Source organism: Eurypyga helias, unplaced genomic scaffold (genome assembly GCF_000690775.1).
Source record: "Eurypyga helias isolate BGI_N326 unplaced genomic scaffold, ASM69077v1 scaffold195, whole genome shotgun sequence".
NCBI classification, from domain to species: Eukaryota; Metazoa; Chordata; class Aves; order Eurypygiformes; family Eurypygidae; genus Eurypyga; species Eurypyga helias.
In genome coordinates, this window is record NW_010249333.1 from 14977 (window position 1) to 37255 (window position 22279).

General features: G+C 46.3%; 1 protein-coding gene across 1 annotated transcript in view; it reads left to right on the plus strand.

Moving 5' to 3' along the window:
* Nucleotides 1-14263: 14263 nt before the first annotated feature.
* Nucleotides 14264-22279, plus strand: part of MCU (mitochondrial calcium uniporter) — a gene marked incomplete at both ends in the record, with an annotated part of 8827 nt that continues 811 nt past the window's right edge. The window contains 4 exons of the mRNA XM_010151309.1: nucleotides 14264-14333; nucleotides 18393-18563; nucleotides 19465-19569; nucleotides 22222-22279. The exon at nucleotides 22222-22279 is cut by the window's right edge and continues 124 nt beyond it. Of these exons, the coding sequence (XP_010149611.1) occupies nucleotides 14264-14333; nucleotides 18393-18563; nucleotides 19465-19569; nucleotides 22222-22279 (404 nt within the window). The remainder of the gene's footprint in view (nucleotides 14334-18392; nucleotides 18564-19464; nucleotides 19570-22221) is intronic.

Genomic DNA, 22279 nt, shown 5'->3' on the forward strand with positions numbered 1-22279 from the left:
CTGCAAGATGCAGGGTTCCAAAAGAGGAGTTTCAGCTTAACTAAGAATAATGAACGTGCATAGGAAAGCTCCCTCTCCCAGAAGTCATCCCCTCGACTGCCACGTGCTTTCCTACAGCCTTGTCAATGGGTTTTCCCACCAGCCCTCAAAACCAAAAGGGTGGGGGTTGTTCAGTGGTCTCAGAGATGACGCCTCTGAATTTTTCAGTGGTCTGGAGGGTGGAGGCGTTGGCAAACCTTTGGTAATTAAGGGAGTCAGTGTCCAACTCATTAAACTTAATGTTCTGAATTTAAATGCATCTTCCCTTTCTACAAGAAGGAGGAGAACAGCAGTTACTACTGATCAGGCTTATTACTGTGTAGCGTTGGTCTTTCATAGAATCACAGACTGGTTTGGATTGGAAGGGACCTTAAAGCCCATCTAGTTCCACCCCCCTGCCATGGGCAGGGACACCTTCCACTAGACCAGGTTGCTCCAAGCCTCATCCAGCCTGGCCTTGAAGACATCCAGGGATGGGGCATCCACAGCTTCTCTGGGCAACCTCTCCCAGTGCCTCACCACCCTCTCTGGGAAGAATTTCTTCCTGATATCTAATCTAATCCTCCCTGATTTCAATTTGTACCTGTTACCCCTTGTCCGATCACTACAGGCTCTTGTAAAAAGTCCTCTCCCAGCACCCTTGTAGGCCCCTTCAGATACTGGAAAGCTGCAATGAGGTCTCCTCGGAGCCTCCTCTTCTCCAGGCTGAACAAGCCCAACTCTTGCAGCCTTTCATCATAGCAGAGGTGCTCCAGCCCTCTGATCATCTTCGTGGCCTCCTCTGGACTCGCTCCAAGTGGTCAATATCCTTCTGATGTTGAGGGCTCCACAGCTCGACGCAGCACTCCAGGTGGGGTCTCAAAGTTGGTCTTTCCAACTTGCTTCTGTATTATTAAATATTCTGTATATATTAACAAGAAGTTGTAGCTAGCATGAGAAATAGAACAGGGCTCACAACTATTTCCAAACCAATGACCACTTCTACGTTCTAGCCTGTCAAACTGTTGCTCTATCTGTTGCAGTTATTAATTAAAATTGAAATACTGTGTTCTGTGGAGTATGGGATGGTAGCAGCACCCTGGTGTAAGTAGGGGGCTAGTGACAACTTAAAACTGATGATGGCCTCATCCAGGAAGACTGGAACAGGTCAGTGTTTTCTGTCTTTCCAGTAACTTCATAAGTATCTTCATAGCGATTGCATGCTGAGAACCTCCCCGTGCCACCGAAAGGTCAACTTAATTCTGTTGCTCTTGTCTGTAGACATTGGAATACAACTTCCTCGGTTTTTAATGTGGAGTTGCTCTTTGTCCTAAGAGGAGAAGGGTGGTGTGCCAGTCACCCACCACTCGTGTGTGATTTCACAGGCTCTGTTCAAGCTCTTGCCGTTGTAACTTGGTCTTAGTTCTTTCCCAGGCACGTTTTTTTTCCTCTCCCAAGATAACTATGTTATTGAATTACAGGAGTGCAGTGTAGAGATTACTCTTATCTTTTTAAATAAGATAGCTTTGAAACATTGATGAAGTACACTGTGCCTGCTGTGGGAGAGGGCAAGGTGAAAGGCTTATTTGTTTGTTCTGCAACCTCCTTATCCATAGAGCACAGAGCTACTCCAAACGCCACCACTGAAATCATGCTTGTCCGTGGACATGCCATCTCGTCAGCCCTGTGAGACATGCTCGCGCTGAGTGGGTTTGCTGTGTTTAATGTTCCTGAAACGATACTGTTGGCGGTTGGTGCAGTGTCCCGCTCTGCCATGCGGGGTTGTAGCAAGGCTGTGCCCTGTGTTTTGCGAGCTGCCTCTTTTCAAGCCGTGCTTTGTGCGGGCTTTTGGTTTCCATCATGACTGTTTTCCTTCAGAAATCAGTCGTCTTGGATAGTTAATCTGGCCTTGATGTAAGCATTACCGTTACGTGTGTTTAAAGCAGCGGTCTGCTTTCCCACTGGTTTTTTTGCACATCTAGAGGTCTCTTATGGAATCACCTGGTATTTAGGTGGACAGCCACGGGTACTGCTTACAGCCAGCTTTTCCAGTGCTCCTCCTGATGCTTTCCCAACGGCTAATGTGTTTTCAGTGTTGTGCTGAGAAAGCCAAAACTGAGTGTACTGTCCAAATGCGTTTGAGTGTGCTGTTACAAACTCTTGGGTGGAAGTGCCTGGGCCTGAGCTCTTAGCTCAGTAATGCCTTGCTGCTTTCTGTCTTGTTTCAGTAATAAGCTTTGCCTATTCTTTAAAAAAAAAACCAAAAAAAAGGTTACTGTGGAAAGCAGAATCTGCTTTGATTGTCTCATGAGAATATTTCTCGGCATGCAAGCTTTTAGCAGATACAGTTGGAAATAATCATGACTAGCAGCTGTGACAGCTAATTGTGGTTCGCTTACAAGCTGTTTTGATCCAGTTCACCCAGCAGTGAAGTAGCATAAGCAGGCAGGGATGAAAGAAAGTGATTGGGATGAAGCCCTAACCCTGAATCACTGTTCCTTTACGCCTGGATCTAAGTTTGTTGATGGGTATCTTGGAGATGATAACAAGCTGTGCCTGGGTGCAAGGACAGGACTGCAGAACTGTGAACCCAGCAGACTTCACAGGCTTTGAAGACAGGGCAGACTCCTACCACTAGGTCAGCTGTGGGAACTTGCTCTCTCCATCATTTGTTCACCCAATACAGCCAAAATAAGTCTGCAGCAGGACTCGGATGGAAACTCCGACCTGCTGGTGGCATCTGAAAGGTTTCAGCTCTTCGCTCACCGTCTGACACCAAGGCAGGGGTGAAGCTGTCCGAAGGAGGTGTGTGTATCTGGGAGGTTGAGGGGGCTTTTGCCCAGCTTGCATTCGCCCAGGCTGCAGACATGTGTGAGGTGGTTACGGTTGTGTGGTGTCAGACAGAGTCTCTCTGGCCTCATAAGACTATCCCTATAGAGGAGGAGAAATCTGGAAGTTGAAAGAGCTTCAGGTAATAATTAGCATTGGATCAAAGGAAAAATCCTGGTTCCCAAGCCTACTTACAGCAGTAAAGAAAGCATTAAAAAGGTTCTTGGACAGAAGTATGGAGAGCATCTTTTTCTGCAGGAGCTGAGCCAGCCTGGCTTGGCTCAGGAGCACGTTTTTAAGTCCTTACCTGCATGCCTGCCCCTTCGTGTTTGTTCCACAGGGGATTTTTTTTCTGTTTCGTGCGTATATATGATTTTCCTGAGAAGAATGATTCAATTTTCATTAACTAGCAGAGACTGTCAAAGAAAATTCAAGCTGTAAAGGTGTCTCTGACAGCTTGTATGATTCAGTGCCAAATCGTAAATTGCTGCCTTCTAGACCACTGAACACCCATCACAATGTATTGAACCCAGTTTAATTGACTGGGAAAAGCTTTAAGGAAGTCACCTAGCCCTGGATCTCCCATTACTCTCCATTCCGTATTCCCCTCTCCCAGGATAGTGTCTTTTCCCAGTGCTGTTGATTCTTGAATGGTCTTAATGACTAGAAAAATGGTCATTTTTTTCTAGTGAGAAGCTTTGGGGTGGGGAGGGACAGGGGACCAAAACATTTTTCTAGTGCATTGTTTCCAACTTTTTAGTCTCTGAATATGAATTAAGCCTCCATGTTCATACTGGGAAGAAATGTGAACTGCAGAACTTTTGTAGGGTGCGCATCTCTGGCATGTTGTTTACAAACTGTAATTTGGCGAGCAGTACACATCAGCTTTTCAGGACCGGCCGTGGAAAACTGATTTATTTTGTGTCAGAACTTCCTTGTGGCTTACTGTTTTGGATGAAGCTGGAACAGTTTCTTTGGGAAAAATGTTTAGGTTAGAAGTGTAAACATAATAAATGTTCTGATTTTTAAAACAAAAGAATTACTGGAGTTGAAACAATCTGAGAAATTTCAGTTAAAATCCTCCGAGAACAATTCATGTGATCTGGATGATATAGAATTAGTAGAAAACAGTATTTTTAAACCAAAGAAACCCCAACCAAATGTTTGGGAACTCCTTTCATACTGCTCCCTATAATCCCCGTTTATCCCATACAGGCAGTAGATAAGTTGGTCGCTGCTGAGGATGCGTAGGAAAGTGTTTGGTCTGCTTTTCTTTAAGGATTTTTAAGTAGTGACTTAACTGAGAGAGATTGTCCTAATTAATAATTCTAGAAATTTCAGGTGTGTTTGTACATAGCGCATGTGTCCATAAACCTAGTTTGAACTAGTTTCCTCAAGAGAGAGGAGCGAGGGTCAGGCAGTGACCGTTGATGGGTGCTGAGCAGGGCACCTCACGGGGAGAAGCAGCCTTAAGTTAAGGTGACCAGGATGGGAGTCTGCAGGAGTGATGGATGCGACCGAGCTTGCTCTGAGGACAGTGCTGGCTGTCAGATGAAATGATCCACTTTAGTTAATAGCTTTCTTGAAACTTTGTTTAGCTCTTGGTGCCTCTGTCGTGCTTTCATGCATATAAGTATAATTACGTTGTTCATTTCTGTAGCGTGGTAATTCCGTGCAGGAGATACTGAAATGAATAGCTTTGAGCTAGTGAGTACTACGGGGAGATGCCATTAGTCATTCCCTTTATCAATAGTCAATTAAATAAAACCCTTTTGATCTCTACGTTTCCTCCTTAGCATCATGATGATGATGATGATGTAGGCAGTGTCAGTGCTGGAGTTCCAGTTGGACTTACTTGCTGCCACGGTTGGGAACTGGGGGTTCTGGGGAGCAGTCCCACAGGTGATGATAAATGGTTGCTCCATCCAGAGGCGTGGGACCTAAGAAGCTCTTCCGTGTGCTCCCTAGCTCAGGGTGGAAGTGTAACACGACAGTGGTGAGGAGCTTGGGACGTACCCAAGTGTTTGGGTACATCCAAACACAAAAGGATTGATTTTTACGGTACTAATCAGACCTGGTAGAGAACTGATGTGAAGAGGCATGCCAAGGTGAACATCCTACGCTTTGGTATTTCTTACAGAAGAAACCTGGCCAATATTAATTGACCACAGATATTTGGAGTAATTTTCAAACCTATGGTTTTTGTCTTAGGACCTGGACTTATCAATCAGTTTCACAAACCTGGTGTTTGTGAAACCACACGCAGCGTGCTGCAGGGTGCCGTGGGGCTGGTCCTTGTGCTGTACACGAGGGGTCAACCCCAGTTTCCTATTTCCTCCTCCTGCAGAGCCTCTTGGGAAGCCTTCAATAATGGAGTTTAACACGCCATTTAAACATGACGTTCAAAATACGCATGTTTGTGTTCTTACTGCACCGCTTCATTAGCGTGTCAATAAAGATCTGCTTCTGCGGAGCGCGCCTTTGGCTTGCAGTTGCCTTCTCTGGGCACGCACCCACGGCACACAGTAGGTGAGCATTGCTCCATTTCCTCTCTCAGGGTGGAGAAGTAGTGCAGTACAAGGTAAATCATGAACTGGAGGATATTAACCATTAACATACAGGGATATTAAGTTTGCATATAAGTTTCCTTGATCTGTGGTCTGGTAGCGCAATGAAACAGTGTTCTTTAATGACTTTAAAATATCCAACTGTTTTTGTTGGAATTGTTCTCATTTTCTTCTGTTGCTGTCATTGGATGGTAACTTGCCAGGGGACAGAAGTGATTTAGAGTTGCACAGTAACAATCCTAATGGCAGATAGCGTATCTAGGGGAAAAATGTCAGGCATCCACCCTTAATGAAATGGAAGACTTTTCCAGGGCTTCACGATAAGATGTGTGTGGGACTAGCAAAAGGATTGATTTTTACAGTACTAATCAGACCTGGTAGAGAACTGATGTGAAGAGGCATGCCAAGGTCAATGTCCTACGCTTTGCTGTTTCTTACAGAAGAAACCTGGCCAGTGTTAATTGACCACAGGTATTTGGAGTAATTTCAAACCTATGTTTTTTGTCTTAGGACCTGAATTTATCAATCTGAGAGGATTGTAGAGTCACAACGGTTTGGGTTGGAAGGCACCTTAAAGCTCACTCAGTTCCAAGCCCCTGCCATGGGCAGGGACCCCTTCCACTAGACCAGGTTGCTCCAAGCCTCATCCAGCCTGGCCTTGGACACTTCCAGGGATGGGGCATCCACAGCTTCTCTGGGCAACCTGTCCCAGTGCCTCCCCACCCTCTCCGGGAAGAACTTCTTCCTGATATGCCATCTACCCCTCCCCACTTCCAATTTAAACCCGTTACCCCTTGTCCTGTCACTACAGGCCCTCGTAAAAAGTCCTCCCCAGCTTTCTTGTCTCTGTACAACTGATGTGCCACTTCTGGGCAATACTTTTAAACTCCCCAACTTAGTGCCTCGTAAAGGAATCGATCCTATAGCTAAATCGCCCTCCAAGTTTACCCTGTAAGGCTTGTAAGCTGAGAGAAGGAGCTATTTTTTTGTCCTTAAACCTTGCAGTGACTTGATGTGACTTTGGGTACAAAAGAACTGCCTCTTACGGTCTGAGGCATTGCTCTGCAAAGACTACTTAACGTTTCTGCTCCACGAGTTCCCTTTTTGGACCAAGCCCACGTAAGGTTAGATAGAGATATGGGGGTTTTTTGTTTGTTTCTGTTCTTTCCTGAAGAAAAATGAGCAGGGAATTGTTGTTGTGCGACACACAAACACACACACACACCAGGGTACTGGGATGTACTGGGCTGCTGTGGCATGCAAACTCTTGTATCTCTCTGTATTTCAAAAGTGTGCAGCCCCCCCGAAGCTGTACACATGCTGGCGCTGACTCTGAAGTCTGCGAGAGCCTGCTGTTTCTTTTCAAGAGCTGAAAGCAAGGGTCCTCTCGGTTTTGAGTTTATCTTCTTGGAAAACTGGTGCGAATTGGCTGCTCCCCAGCACGCACCGTGGCAGAAGGGATTTCCTTGCACTTGTGGAAATTTCGCTTCCTAACTCAGCGTATTGTTTCATTCTTGACGGTGCAGGTGGCAGGGATGTGTCAGTGAGCTGGTGTTTCCTCACCACCAAGCTCTCCGTGTGGTATGGCAGCAAGGTGGGAGAAGGAGGGGTAAGAGCTCTTTCAACTGGCTGTAACAAAGACAAAAGCAATTGCTTAATGGGGTTAATAAGTGCTAGAGGAGGAAAAACAAACAAAAAAACCCAAACAACAAAGCTGCCTGGGGGAATCGCTGAGGGGGAAAATCCATCGGATTCCTTCTCTCCGCTTTTACAGTCTTCAGCTGTGAGTAGCTGAGGGAGAAGATCATGAGCCCTGAAATCTGTGGCATCAGAACTCACTGAATTCTTAAAACTGGTTTTTAAACCAGGGTTGGTGGCCCTTTGAGTTTGAGAAGAAAGGTGCCATCCTCTTCAATACAGGAAGATCCAAATAATGAATCTGGAAATTCAAGGCAGGAGTTCAACTCTGCCTTTGTGCTCAGGTTTCAAAGCTTAGATGGATCATGGTATTTGGTTTGTCTTTTGTTTTTCAAGCCTTCAGAATGCGAGGGCATTAAAATGCTCAGCTTTTTTCTCAGTAACCATGAGGGCTGTATTAAAGAAATGGAATTCAAACCGTCCTACTCCGGGAAAGCAAAAACACGTTCATAGAGAAGCTGTGATCTGGCATCGCAGACTGCGAGGGAGATGTGCCAGCCCCGCTCTGGGTTGCCTGCTAGAGGTAGAAAGGAGGACTCCGCCTTCCGATGAAGGCGAGTATGGTGGTCTGGTGTACCGTAGCTGTCATCCGTTTCAGGTATAGTAGGAAGAGTGTAGTTCTTTAAGTTGTTGACATTTGAATAAAATTAAGAATATAGACTGAGAAAAGGTTTTGGGTTGGGTTGTGGGTTTTTTTTTTTGGTTTTGTTGGGGAAAAGTGATGTGGGTGTTGGCGAGGGAAGCACTCGTTAAAAGCAGAAGAGGCTGCTTGACCAATGTGCTTAATTTGTCTGTCAATCACTTTCCCTTTCACTCCCACCTCTTCCCTCTCCTGGCCCCAAGAGTCTCCATCAAAGCCATCAAAAGTGGTGATGTTCCCCTTACAGGACTCATGGTTGCAGCATCTCCACAGCAGCAGTAACGCCTGGGAGAAAGGCGTGATGAAGAATGAGGAACAGTTTTTTCATCCCCTTTTTTTTCTCTTTTTCTGCAAAGAATGACTCTCCTCCCTCCTACCCCCACCTCTTCCTGGACACTGTGGATTACCTTTTTCTTTTTAGGCAGATGGGCAAAGGAAAAAGGATGAGAAGGGAATATTTATAGCTCACCTCCTGTTTATGTTCCTTTCCTAGCAGATGTGAAGCTTTACTAATGCTGGAGGATCAGGCAGGAATGAGAAGTGAGGCAAACGAAGACCACTTGCTCATGTGTACGTCGTACAAAGTGCTTCCAAATGCCGAGATTAACACTTCCCACATTTTACTGGCATTGCCTTTTTTGTGTCCATCTCCTCAGCCTGCTTTTTGAAACAAAAAATTAAAACCTAACCAAAGAGGAACAGCACTGCGGTTCAGACGGGTTCTTGTTTGCTTGACCTTCACCCGCAGGAGCGTTGCCCTGTGGAGGCAGTGGGTGCAAAATGTTCTTTTCAGGGCAAAATCTGACCTCTTGAGTGGGATGTGAGCAAGGCCGTACTGGCAAAGAAAGGAAGAAATGAGTTCAAGCCAGTGGTATTTAATCAAGGAAGTTCTCAGGGTTCTGGGGACAAGCTGTATGGTTTAAAAAGGACTTGGACTTGGAAACTGGGGAGAAAAATGTGCTCCGGAGTGTGGGGCTCCTCTGCATGTGCTGCAGGCGTGTTGCAAGAGCTCATGGGTACAAGGGCTTTCCCTGCCACGCTTTCCTCTGCCCGGATGCTCAGAGTTTTGCGTGCCAGCTTGCTGCCGGGCAGCAGACTGGTGTGGTGTGAGCAGTACCGACCCGTGCGAGATTAAGTGCTGTTTCATTGCATTCCAGGCTCTCGGACAGGAGCCCGGTATGTGCCTTGAAGGATGCTTCACGTAGTATTTACTGCGCGAACGTATCCAGAGACTGCAGCAAAAAGCTGGAGAAACTCTTCCGTGCAGGGTTACAGAATAAATCCTGGGTAAAGTTGGGCTCAGTTTCAGAGGAAGATTGAGGGGGTTTTATTTTTTTTCAAAGGGGAATCCTGGAAACAGGCCGAGATGTCCAGATGTCTTGAAAGAACGGAGGTGGCAAGAAGGGGGGTGAGATAGGCAGGCGGAGATCTCTGCTGCCAGACTGGCCCGTTTTTATCTCTTTGGAGGTTTCTGAGGAAGCCGGGGAGAATGCTGGAGAAGGCATCTGAATTTACCGGGGCTGTGCCTGGGCTCTGGCAGCAGCAGGATCCATCTTTGCCAGCGTGGTGGGCATGAGGGTTGGTGTGAAGTCTTGTCCCTGTCCCCATGCCGCCCTCAGGCCTGCTTGCTGTCCTCTGTGTCAGAAGACTGCAGAGGCCCTCTCTGCGCTCGGAGCCCTGCGTTGTTCCTGCCTGAAGGGCTCTATTTGCAAACTTGGCTCTAATGGTTGTTCTACTGGGTGCCCAGGGCTGAAGGGGGTCTCTGTGGTGAGAGGAAGGTGCTGCCTCAGGCCGGTTCCAGCTGGTTCGGGGCAGGTTCTGGCGGCCCCTGGTGAGGTGCGACCCCTCAGCCCTGCTAGTGTGGTGCCTTGGGGAATCGGAGGGAATAAAGGGGAAAAATGCTGGAAAAAGGAAAGTAATAATGGGAAAGAAAAGTGTGAGGAACAGCCCAGCAGGCACTGAGGTGGGAGAAGGAGGAGGAGGGTGCTCCAGGTGCCGGGACAGAGATTCCCCCACTGCCCATGCTCCGGCATGGTGTCCTGCACGGGCTGGGCACGGATGTTTCCAGAAGGAACCTCTGTTCCCTTGCACCCCTTAAAGTGATGGAAGGCGTAATGAAAGGGTAATTTGGATACTGGAAAAAGGATGGGGTTGGGGTAAGGTGTGTTAATTTCTCTCTGTTCCTTGCTAATGCCGGCTTCAATATGCAGTAAAGCAGCTTTTCCCTAGCCAGTCTGTCGTGCCGGGGGTGGTGGGTGAGCTCCCTGCCTTTTTCATCTTCCCACCTGTGAGATTTTCACCTTCCATCCTCCCGTCGAGGAGCGAGAGCGCTGGGCAGCCGGCCGCAGTCACGTATACTGAAATGCCGTAGGAGTTCGTGTCCCGGAGCAAAAATATCGGCTTTTTTAGCGAGTTACCCTTGGACAGCCCCTTTGTGGTCAGAACGTGGTTTTGCTCTGTGTCTCCCCTGCTTCGCAAACGCAGCTGGTGTGAGGGGGAAGCAAAAGGAGAGGACAAAGGGGGGCCCCATGAATTATGGTGTCAGTGCTGTTCCAGAGACCAAAATGTCAGAGTACAGGAGCAGAAGCAGTCAGAGCGCTGACGTGAGGGAAAGATGGATAAAGGGAGCTCTTGAGCACTTTGGAGGTGGATGGCTTTGGGTTACTGTCGTTGCTCAGGGGAGCTCGTAGCGATTTCTGTCCCTGAGATGCTGGCACAGAGGTTTTAGGATAACCTCTGTTAGAGCCAGGAAAGACATGCAGTTTTTCGCGCTGTGAAAGCGGGTATAGGGAGGAAAGGAGCTGTTGGTTGTTGGGAAAAGTGAAATGCTTCATGTCTGACTTAAGGCAGCCTCGTTTGAAGGAGGCCCTTGGTAAGTTGGAAAACAGATGTTGCACCTGGCACTTGTAAATGTGTCTCTTAGGATTTCACTCATGGTTAAGACACTTTTCCACGGAGAGTTTTGTCTTCCATAAAAGCTCCACAGCTCTTGCTGCGCTGGTACTGCAGGTAAAGAGTTAGCAGCATGTTTTACCTGTGTTCTAGATTAAGATACTTACCTCTTCCATGCTTGGGATGTTTTGGGTTTTTTTCTGGACAACTTTTCTGATTTTAATGAGGCTTTGGAGACGTGGTACCCCAAAGTTGTTACCATTCTAACGTTGATCGTTATATAAAATGCAGAACGTAAGCTCTGCCAGATTGCTGCCTCTTTTCCCATCAGAGAGCACTCTCTGGTAGCTAAAATGCTGTGTTTTCCAGCAGGGCATTGGTAGCTTTGTTAGCCGTGTAGAACCGAGATAGCTATGTGAGGGCCTGTACAGGTGCTGTTATTTTTACCTTTGGATTGTCCCATACAGACCTTGTCAAGGCTGGAGGGAAGTGTTAGGGGACTCGGATTCTTGTTCCCTTAATCATTCTGGGAACGGAGCTGCTGCATAACACTGTGCCTTTTAACAAGCATCTTAGTGCAGGTCAGACAGGAAACGAAGGATTGAATGGATGTGAAATGAATTCCTGCGTATGTTCTCTTGAGACCCAGAAAGTTATTCAGTTGCTTAAAGCTTCTGATTTCAGTGGTCTGGCTTTGGTGCTTTTCACACTCCACACATCCCTATTTTGGAAGCGGTGGGCAAGCCCCCGTCTCAACTGAAACCTGGATGTAGTTATTCCGCGCTTGGTTGCTGAAGTGGTGAGCGGTTTGTCTGCAGGCTAACGACGGTGAGATCCGGTCAGCAAAGCTTGAAACGAGTTCCTCTCCTCCACCCCACGCAGCTTCAGCTCCGAGGTCCAGCCTTCTGGCGCGTTCCTGCGTAACGCTGTCGAATTGCAGCCGCTGGGTAAAGGGTTCAGACGTTCCTCTCCGTCTCAGTTTTAAAACAACAGCCACGCTTTGAGTATAAAAATGATTGATGATTCCTTAAGTTCTCTTGCTCAGCTTGGATGGCAGGAGATAGCATTTAGGTCTCTGCGGACTTGGAGTTTATTTGTTCCTTTTTTTTGCTTTTCCTAGCCAGTGGAGACTGTTTTTCTAGATAAGACATTCCAACAGCAGCGTGTATCGCAAGGCACAGGTCAGAACTGCAGGAGTGACAGACGCATAGTCTGACCAGCTCCCTTCCCTGTACAACGTACCGGCAGCATCCCGCCCTGGGCTCCACGGAGCAGAGCTGCTGCAGACCTAAATCGGGGTGAAAACATGTCGAAAAGGTTAAATCTGGGGACGCCTCAGCTTTGTGATGAGCTGCCTAGCGTGCCCTGCTTTTCAACCCGTTGTGCCTTTTCCCCTGTTCCTGCTGTGCTGGGTGAGGGCAGGAGCTGGCTCGGACCCATCAGATACTCAAGGTGAAGTCTTTGCAGATGCCAGATGATGATGTCATTCCGTTATCCAGCTGTTTTGCAATGGGATAACGTGGAGGTTTAGTGGGTTTTAGGATTTTCTGAAAACTGCTAGTAAATTTTTGATCTGTTGTGCAAACCTGGTAGAATGGCAGACTCTTGATGTGCGGTATTTCAAAAATAGGTGATTAATGCTGTGTAAAAGGGAAGAGTAAAGCAGGGAAAAGCACATGTATATCTGAAAGCGCCAGCTGTTTCGGGTGAAATAAGTGTAGAAGTAGGGCTTTGTGGTTGTCCTCTTGACAGGAGGGTTTTTGTCTCACTGTACCAATTCTGCCCGCTTACTGTTGTATCTGGTCTAAGACTATTTTTAGAAGGGTTGAAGTTGCTGGTTTCAGATAGGAAAAGGTCTTTTTTCTTTCAACTTCCTCTAGAGGTAAAATTTGGTTCTGAAAACCGGCTTACGTAGGGTGCAGCTTCTGACTTTTAACATCATACGGTAGTGATGCCAAGGCAGCGGAGCTCCGTTTTTCCGGGATGTGAGGCTGTGTCTGTGTTCAGCTTCAGTGTTTTTCAGTTTTAAACTGGTTTTCTTTGAACATGGGGGCTGTTCCTGCCTGCTCAGCAGTAGCGCATGGGCGACTGTCAGTCCTGTTTGCTGTTTTCAAATGTAAAAAGTCAAATTTGCCCTTCGGTTCCTAACATACAGGGTTTTACTGAAACATTTACTTCTGCCACACCATGCAGCTTCCCGCTTCAGTTCCGTTAGAGCTCAGCAATGCCCAGTTCTCTTTTCCTGTTAGCTGCCCGTTTGCCTCCGCTGTGGGAAGGTGAAGATGCAAGGAGGGAATTTGAAAGCGACTTGACTGATTTCCCCCCCCATTGTCACAACAGAGAAAAACTAAGTGTAAACACAGCACAAATGAGTGAATTTCCTGAGCTGTCAATGCACCGACCACGTGAGCCGTGGGTCCTGCTGTCCGAAAATCCTTCTGTTGGGGCTGAAACCAGCTTGGGTGTGCATCACAGGCTTCAGACGTAGCAGATACAGCTATTTAAAGTAGATGATTGAAAGCAGCTCCACAAAATACGGTGGTCAGGACAATTTGGCAGAGAAATAATCCACAGCCTGGGGTTTGTTTGCAAACTTCCACTAGAAATTTATTTTAAAAACAAGCCCTACCTGTGAGATACCTTTATAGAAACGTAGGTTTGGCAGCTGCAGTTTAGGAATGAACAATCAAAAAAAAAAAATCCCAGCCCATAGCAATGCTCCTGTTAGACCCCAACTGCTGAAAACTCAGGGTGTTAGTCACCATCACCAAAATATATAGCAGCGTGGACACGTGAGGGCTGGTGTTGCACTTTATTTTTTAAAATTGGGCTCTTTTGCGCTCAAACTGTAATTTCACGGTTGGGGGAGGATTAATATATAACTAGTATAATTTAATGTAGAAGGCAGACTTTAAATCGGTCTTGACTCTAGTTTTTGATGAAATTAGTCTCTTGCCAAGGTTGCAGAACCATTCATATTGGGCTTTCTGCTTATCGGGCTTTTTCTTATAGCTCAGTATCAGTATTTTGAGGTTTTTTTTTTTTTCATCTTGAACAATTTGTTCTTCTATGAACAGGCGTGTTTACTACTTGTATTTTAGAGTTTGGCTTCCCTCTGGAAGGACAAGACACACATACGTGTCAGCACAGAAAACAACCAAGGAGAATGCACCTCTTCATCCACAGCTCCCTAACCCTCCCCAACTTTATACTAAAGCTTCAGTTTTGTTTAACTTTTCAAAGACTGTTGCGTTTATGTGATTTGTCCCTTATGTGTCTACATCGGAATCTAAATTGATTTCTGAAAACTGATCAACTCGGTGGCTTTAAAAATGCACTTGTGGGGAAATGAGAGAAATGGGAGCTGCCGTGTGGCCCAGGCTCCCTGGAAACCCTGCGTGAAGGGAGGCGAGCTTGGCGGAGGGGCGGCACCTTGCTGGCTGGCAGATGGGCAGGGAAGAGGCTGTTCTCCCGGTTTGTGGCTACTCCTGCGCGGATGGGAGGAAATGCCTGGTGCAGGCACTGGAGTAGGTGACGGCGGGGACAGGAGGTGGCACTGGGGTGCGATTCTGCCAGACGAGCGGCACTGAACATTTGTCCTTTTTGCTGTGTTTTCTAGGTGCACCAGAGGCTTTCTCCCTGGCAGAGCGTGCGAGTGGGCTATTGCAGCACGGTGGTGCCCTCCGATGGTGAGTACTGACCTGCAGAAACTCGGCTCGCTTCTGGCTTCACTGACTTCAACCGTGTTCCCTGACCCCTTTTCCGCTCCAGGCTTTGTTGGCGAGCAGGTAATCCACTCTTGAGCCAAGGACGTGACAGCAGCCGAGTCACTGAAGGGGAATTAAGGAAGTGTTCAACTCTTCTAATAACGGCCCTTACGGAGCCGCACAGGCTCTATAAAGGAAGGCGTAGTTGCCTGAAGCTGTCCCACGGCCTGCCAGACCTTTTCCTGGTGTAGGGGTGAGGTCTGCGCGGTTCCTGCCTTTTGGGGTGCTGTGTGCCGTTAGCTTTGTGTGCCCAGCGGAAGCGCAGTCCATACCGGCTACTCGCTGGGGCGGCGGACGGCTGAGCGCGCCGTTTGCTGCGTTGAGTAAGTGGTGAAGCCAAGGCAGTTCTGTTCCTGTATTTACATCTGGGGATGGCTCAGACGTTAAGCTTTTTTGATCAAGTTGTCATGACATAAAGCAAAAGAATGTCCAAAAAATCTCAATCTGTCAGAATGCAAAGAGGAGACGATCAGCTTTGAGATCCCCGCCCGCGGAACGTCCGCGTGCTGCACGCAAGGGCCAGAGCACTTACGCCAACTGACGCGAGCCGTTAGTGCATCCCCTCCCCATTAAAGCTCGTTAATAAAGCCTGAAAGCTAATGAAGTAAAGGGCTTCGGTGCAATTGCCTCCCCTGCCAGGAGAGCAGCAGTGTGCAATCACAGAGAGCACGGCTGCTGCGGAGAATTCCAAAACCTGAACGCTGAAATAGGTAGAAGTGTAGAGGACTAGTGCGAGGTGGACAAGATAATGTACGTGTGTAGCTACTTGCTCGGTTTGATTTTTACCTCTCCTCATGTCGTGCTTGAATGCTTCCCTTGTTATTTCATCTCTTAACTTCACCTTTAGCAGCAGTAGATGTTCAACGCTGACTTCCTTGGCCGCACCCTGTTTTTTTACCGTACCTTGTAGCGGCCTCGTGTGTTGCTGAAGTCCTTCTTGCACAAGAACAGACATCTTTTAAGAAATACTAATGACCTGTTACTAGCACACATATGGTTGAGTGAAAACTTTGTGGGGCTTGGATGCAATTCATACCTCGAGCAGCTTCACGCTTAATATAGCGTGTAAAGCTTTTAAAATCCTCCGCGGCGTTACAGAGCAGCAAGGTTGTGGGTGTCTGTAAATATAAGTGGAACACACTTGTATACAGTTGCTTTCTTTACTCGTCCCGTGTATTTAAATACTCGCTTCAAATCCAATCAGTGAACGTTAGCCTTAGTGCAATGCCAGAATGCTCTGTCCGCTTAGTCCCTTACGGTTGCCCTGGCGCAGGCGGTCTCCAGGGCTGTCGGAGCAGCGGAGAGCGGGGCAGACAGCCGTGTCGCAGTGTCTTGTTAATAACTTTTACTGGAGCTCTCTGCTGTCTGTTGGGTTTGTGTTATTTGATGCGCCCTTTGGATGTTGTTTATTTGCCTCTGAGCGCCTCCCTCTCCAATGCAGTAAAAATCTGACCGGACACTTCTTGTGTGGGAGGTGATGAGAGGATCAAACTGGAATTACGGGCTTTCCCCACTGGTGAATTAGGCTAGAAAATTACTTTTACAAGTTTTTTGTAAGGAAACCAAAGCAGCTGTAATTCCAGACCTACCGAGCCTGTCATCCGAAGGGAAATAATTTGGTCTTTAACACTTCTCCTAAGCTGGAAATCCTTGAGAAAAGTTCCGTGTGTGCTGCCGATGCTGGATGCAGTCTGACCTGCTGCGTTTATCGCTGTGGGTCTCCGGCTGGTCTGCGGAGGGCTGGAAAGCAGCAGAGACGGTGCGGGTAGGCACGTCCTCCAAAGCTGGCAGTTGCTGAGCGGCGGTGGTTGTGTTGTACCGACAGGCATACACCCAAAAGTGTTGGTGAGACCCCCGTTAATCACTTCTGCTCTTCGCAGGTCTGTATGACCAAGGTAGCGATTTAAATTGTTCTTCACGCCTTGTGCTTACGTAAGCCGTCCATAAGGTCATGTTAGTAGCGATTTAAATGGTTCTTCACGCCTTCACGTAAGCCGTCCATAAGGTCATGTTGCACGTGCTGCTCACAGAACCGATGAATTCCATACTTACGTGGCCATTTTTATCTCCTAAACGTGTCGATGGTGCCTTCTGAGCCTGGTGTCACAAGTGTAGCTAATGCTGAGCTATTTCTCACCAGTCTCTCGCTCAAATACTTGAGTGAAAGAATGCAAAAGTCTGATAGCTGGTGTCACAACAGCTGCTGCTAAGGAGCTTGAAATTCTGTCAAACAGTCCAAATAAATCGGCAGTTTTCTATATTTTTTTCAGTAAACATCTGACTGTTTTCTCTGAGTTTTAAGCTCTGAAACACTAAAGCTACTAAAATCCCGTCAGGTATCTCAGTCTTGAGAACAGGCATTTATAGACTTCCAAACACTGGACGTCTTGGGATGCTTTAGTCATTTTAGGTGTCCGTACTTGGTCTTTAAAGATGATGTGAGGACCTCTGCCCTGGATAACAATCCCCTGGGATAGGGGAAAAAGCCCTTTTGCATGAAAGCATGTGACAGTAAACTGCAAAGCCTGAGAGAACTCTTCTGGATTTGTGAGTGTGCTTGGTGCATCCTTTCTCAACATACATAAGTGTCCCTTTTCAGAAAGGTGTCTCATCCCTAGCTTGTATTAATATGGAAATGACCCTGTGGTAAACGAGTTCATCAGCTGGCAGCAAGTCACTGAAAGGAAAGGTATAAAGGCTGTTGGTGGCCAAACTCTCTGAACAGCAGCATGCTGAGAAATAGTTCCCTTCAGTAGTTAAAATGATGTTATTTGCTTCTATTTCTACTTGTGTTGACTTCTTTGACCAACTACTTTTGATGGGAGCTGCTTATGTTGACTTGGCGTGTCAATGTACGAGTTAGATGAGATTAAATAGACAGTGTGGTTCGTGTAGCTGGCCAGAACTACAACAGGTGGGCATACTAAGCCAGATGCAGCGTGGGTGGGTGCGACTGCACAATCCTTGAGACACGGCAAATGCTCTGTGCAATAAAAAAGACCTTACGGTTTTACATAGGAAAAGGACGTCGCAATCCCAAGTGAATCATTTCTAGGTGCGCCGCTATATCTTAGCAACTGCTGCGCTGGAGGGGGAAATTTTGACTTTGTGACTCAGCAGAGGGCTTAGGGAATACGAACTCTTCACTTCTTTTTTTCTATGTATGGATATCCTGAAGCACAGAGTGGGCTGTCCTTCTAGCAGTAAAATAATAACTAGCCTACAGTTCATACAGGCCACTACCTTAAATTTTATGAAGGTGCACTGAAATCCTTAAGGATGCTCTTGAAAAAGCTCCTGACAGCACTAAAGAAACACAAAATGTTGTTTTATCTACACCTAAGAAGTAATGTCTATCTCCTGAAGTACCAAGTGTATCGATCCCATGAATTTTGGATGAAATGACCTTGAAGCTTAACCTCGGAGCACCGTTCCTACAACTCATACTCCTGACTGCTCTCTTAAGTGTTTGTTGCCTTAGGACAGAGAGGAGGAAACCTAAACTAGGCAAGAATAACAAGGCTCGAAGCAGGTCCTTCATTGATGTTTCCTAATAAACACGGTCTGCCTTTCTTTTCTGGACTATAAATCCTGATAAATTGCACAGTGTTTTGTCTTCTGTACTCCAGAATACTTTGGTTCTCAAAAACTGGTCAAAACATACGATGCTGTCATGTTGTGGCTTTTATAGACATTGTGTTGCTTTTAGTATTAGCAGGGTTGTGCTTAGACTATATATCTTTTATTTTTCTGCAAAGCACAAAGTTTAGCAGATGGGAGTTGATGGGAGTGAAAAACTCTGCCATCTCTTTCTTGGATGGACCCATCTCTCGATAAAAGGCGCACCAAAAATGTGAAGTCTGTTTCACGTTTGGCTCAAACCATGTTTGTGGGTTTTTTTTTTTCTCGATGGGACAAATACAGAATAAGAGGATTTGTTAATTTTTGATGTTAAACCTGTATCTTTTGTCTTCGTTGCAGAAGTGACGGTGGTTTACCAAAACGGGTTACCTGTGATTTCTGTGAACCTTCCATCCCGGCGTGAACGTTGCCAATTCACGCTTAAACCTATCTCGGACTCGGTTGGTGTGTTCTTACAGCAGCTGCAGGCAGAGGACCGAGGCATCGATCGGGTTGCAATCTACTCAGCAGGTACTGTTGTTTACAAACTTAATTCCTTTACTCACTTGCCAGCTGTTGTCATCCAGCCTTTGATTTTTAAGTATGTTTGTTGTGGTGCGAGTTCTTTGCCATTCCTGAAAAAGCAGAAGGTAGAACTGCCATTCCTAGAGGAAGGATATTGTTAGCTGTCCTTGTGTAGTCAGCTCTGCCAAGGAGATCTGACTGTAGAGAGGAGGAAAACATTCCTGATGCTTAGCTTATAGATGTTGGTCCCAATGGAGATGTGTTTTGGGGAGTTTCCTGCTACTCAGTAGGAAAGATGCAAGCTCTGCAACCTATGTAGAGGTTCTAATCAATTTGTAAGGAAGTGGGTGTAAAAGGTGGTGCAAGGGGAACAGTATCTTGCTTAGCTGTGAAAACTCGTTCGTGTTTCATTTAACGCCTTACTTCACTGTTTTGCTCGGGTGCTGCGTGTCTGCTGGCTGCCAGAGCTCCGAAACACTGTCAGGATGTCTGATCAACGTGCTGTCTTGGCCTGGGAGGGAGGGGTCTGCTAGGTCAGGGGTGTCAAAGCTGCCCGATACCAGAGATGGAAGTCATTTCTAATGCCCGCGGGAGGGATGAGGGTTACTTAAGTAGATTGTATTGCAAAACATGGTAAAATCTTCAATGTGTGCGGGATGAAGGGAACTGCTTTTTATAAGATTCCCGCAAATACTACACATTTAGGCAAGCCTACGTAGCTCAGCTACTATTTGCCACATAAGATCTCCCAGCATGCATATCCCTCTAGACGGAGTGCTGTCTGTGGGAGAGGAAAATGTGGAAGTCTATCAGCTGGATTTGGGATGGCATTACCCCTTGCTTAGCCACCGCACGTGTAGGTGCTTTGTTTCTACTGTTTAATGAGTCGTCTGTGTTTGCCTTACAGATGGCACACGTGTCGCCTCCTCCACAGGCATAGATTTGCTTCTGCTGGATGACTTCAAACTGATCATTAATGACGTCACATACCACGTTAGGCCACCAAAGAGAGGTAAACCAGCCTGGTTCTGGTAAACATCAGGAATAAATTTCAGTATTCAGTTCCCTGTTTAACTGCAGCATGCTTTATTAACCTGTTCCAGAACATGAAGGGTTATTTCTAAGGGAAACCTTCCATATTCTAATCCTGCTCTTAGGGTCTAATTTAGTGATGTCCACGAAATTGGGTAGTAGGTGTTGAAAAGCAAATAGTCACTCTGCTCAAAGCTGGTACACCCCACAAGAGGAATATGAGATGCATTTTGAGATGCTCCTGAGTTACTGGTAGAGGCAGGAACTTGGTATTTTCATCCAAGTCTCCTTTTTCCTAGGCAACTTGATAGGGTTCATAAAGCGCCGGGTTCCCACATGCCTGTACTTACCTCTGAGGACTTACACAGAAGGGGCAGTTTGGGAAACATTGCTCTGATTGTTGCGTGGCTCGCAGCTAATGGGGGACTTTTCTCTACCTTCTTGTTCTGTCATCGTTGCAGGCAATAACGTTAAGTTTGCAAGCAGTATTTTTCTAAAAGGAATTTGTAGTCCTGTAGACAGGAGGTAATCAATTAGGGAGGATTTCTAACATGGCTTGCATGTCCGGTTGGGTTAGATGGTGGATGTTTGGGCCTTCCTCCCTTCAAGCAGTAGATGATGAACAAAATAGTTCATAAGCCAAAAGCTGTGAGGGAACGGTTAATGTTCCGTTTACCATCTCAAGCAGCCTGAATGAAACAACATCCTAAAGGTTAAGTTTATCTATCCAAAATCAGGAGACTGACCGTATCTTTGGGGTCTGAGAGTACCCCGGGAGCTGACTTCTGGGAAGGTGCGATGATACATGCTATTTTTCTCTGTAGGTATGGTTAGCTTCCCAGGACCGTTTTGCAGTGAAAATAATAGCATTTTATTGTTCACAACTTAAAATTACCAAGTGAAAAAAATTCTGGTTTGTGGAACTTTGAGCAGCCCCTTGTCCTTAGTATGTGGGAGACTCTGGAATTTGGGAGTGCAGCATTGGTGAGGCGCCCTTTCTCCCCTGTCTGTAGGTTAGACTGAGCTCCACCAGAGAGGTGTTTTTCCAGTCTCCTTTAAAACATCTTAACAGAAAACTCTCCATTAAGACTGAATGTCTAAATCACTGGATATCTCTCACGCAGATTTTACTCTACTCTCTCACCCCACCGCTTGTGTCCTGAACGTAGTGTTTTCACGCACCTCTAAGACATTGTAAACCAGAGTGAGGATTTTAACAAGGTGTCCCTTCCAGCTGTTACCCCTTAGAGTAGGTGATGATGTCAAGCCCAGCTGGTCTCGTTTGTGATTTTTAATAGAGCTAAATGTGAATGCAAAGTATTTCTGCCCTGGAGAAACTGCTGACCTAAGGTCAGGCAATTCCTATGTCCCACTTAGCTAATGCTTGAGAGAGGCAAGCGTGTCGGTGCCTGTTTGGTTAGCTCACTTGTGTGATATAGCCACTGTGTGCTGGTAGGTGAGCTCTGGGATCACCTAGGTTACGTGAATCTGTCACCTCTGATTTCATTTGTCAGCGAGATTTCTATGGTTAGCGCGTATTAAAATAAATGTGCCCATAAATAGGCACTGAGATTTGTTCTGTTTAACTCTTCAGCTATTGCTTTTCAATTTTTACAAAACCACCCTGTGTGTTTTGAAATGGAAATGCCAGAACGCTGGAATCCTACATACTTTTTGATGGTTGCTTCAGTAGGAATGCTTTATTTTTTTCTTCCTGGGGCAACAGGAGCCCTTTAGTTGGGAGGGGGACGTGCTGTGCTCTCTGTGTGCCTTGGCACAGATGAGTGTCACTTCTTTCTCTTGAGCTGCTAGTGTTAAAACTTCACCTTGACAGCTTTTTCTGTGTTGGTAAAGTTGTATTTTGGGAAGGTAATGTAAAGTACAAGCCCAAGGATGCTACAAAAATTGCTTTTTGTAAATTTATCTCTTTATTTGGCTAATATCAAGTTGTTCTGCTTTAGTTTGAAACTTGTTTTTTTTCTGTATGGAGTATGCAATACAATACCACTAGTCACAACTCCTTACTAATTGGTTTCCTTAAGGAATCCTTTTTCTGCTGAAATGTGGGGATAAAGGCCGTTCCAGCTAGTGGCCCTCTTACTGTCTCTGTTTAAATACTGTGAGGGAGAATTCCGTTGCCCTGTAGGCAGCACAGCAAGGGGTTGCCCACAGACTGTTGGGAAACCATTCCCAGCATCGGTACTCTAAACAATTCTCATAAGACGGCGTGTTCGGGGGCCGCTAACCCAAGCTCTTGGGTTGCAGTCATCGATGACTGTGGTTGCTGACGGGCTGCAGTCTGAATTCTGCTGTAATGGGTCATGCCAGTTTAGTTTGTTTGTCTTTAAGATGTGTATATAAATATGGGTGAGAAGTAGCTGTTGATATGTGGCAAGCTAATAGCATGTATCTTTTTTCCTTGTTCTTATCAAATTTTAGGACTATCCAATACTAAAGCCTGATTTTCTTTTGGAGAAATTGCATTGTCTTAGAGTGCTGGAGCTCTTCCAAAGGCTTCTTTGTTGAGGAGATAGTTTCATGCATTTCCTGTGCAGACTAATAGCAGTTTCTGAAGAATGGTTAGAATATTCTGTGGATAAATGCATACAAAGTAGTCTCTTTTTTTCCCTAGAGCTCTTAAGCCATGAAAATGCGACGACGCTGAATGACGTCAAGACGTTGGTTCAGCA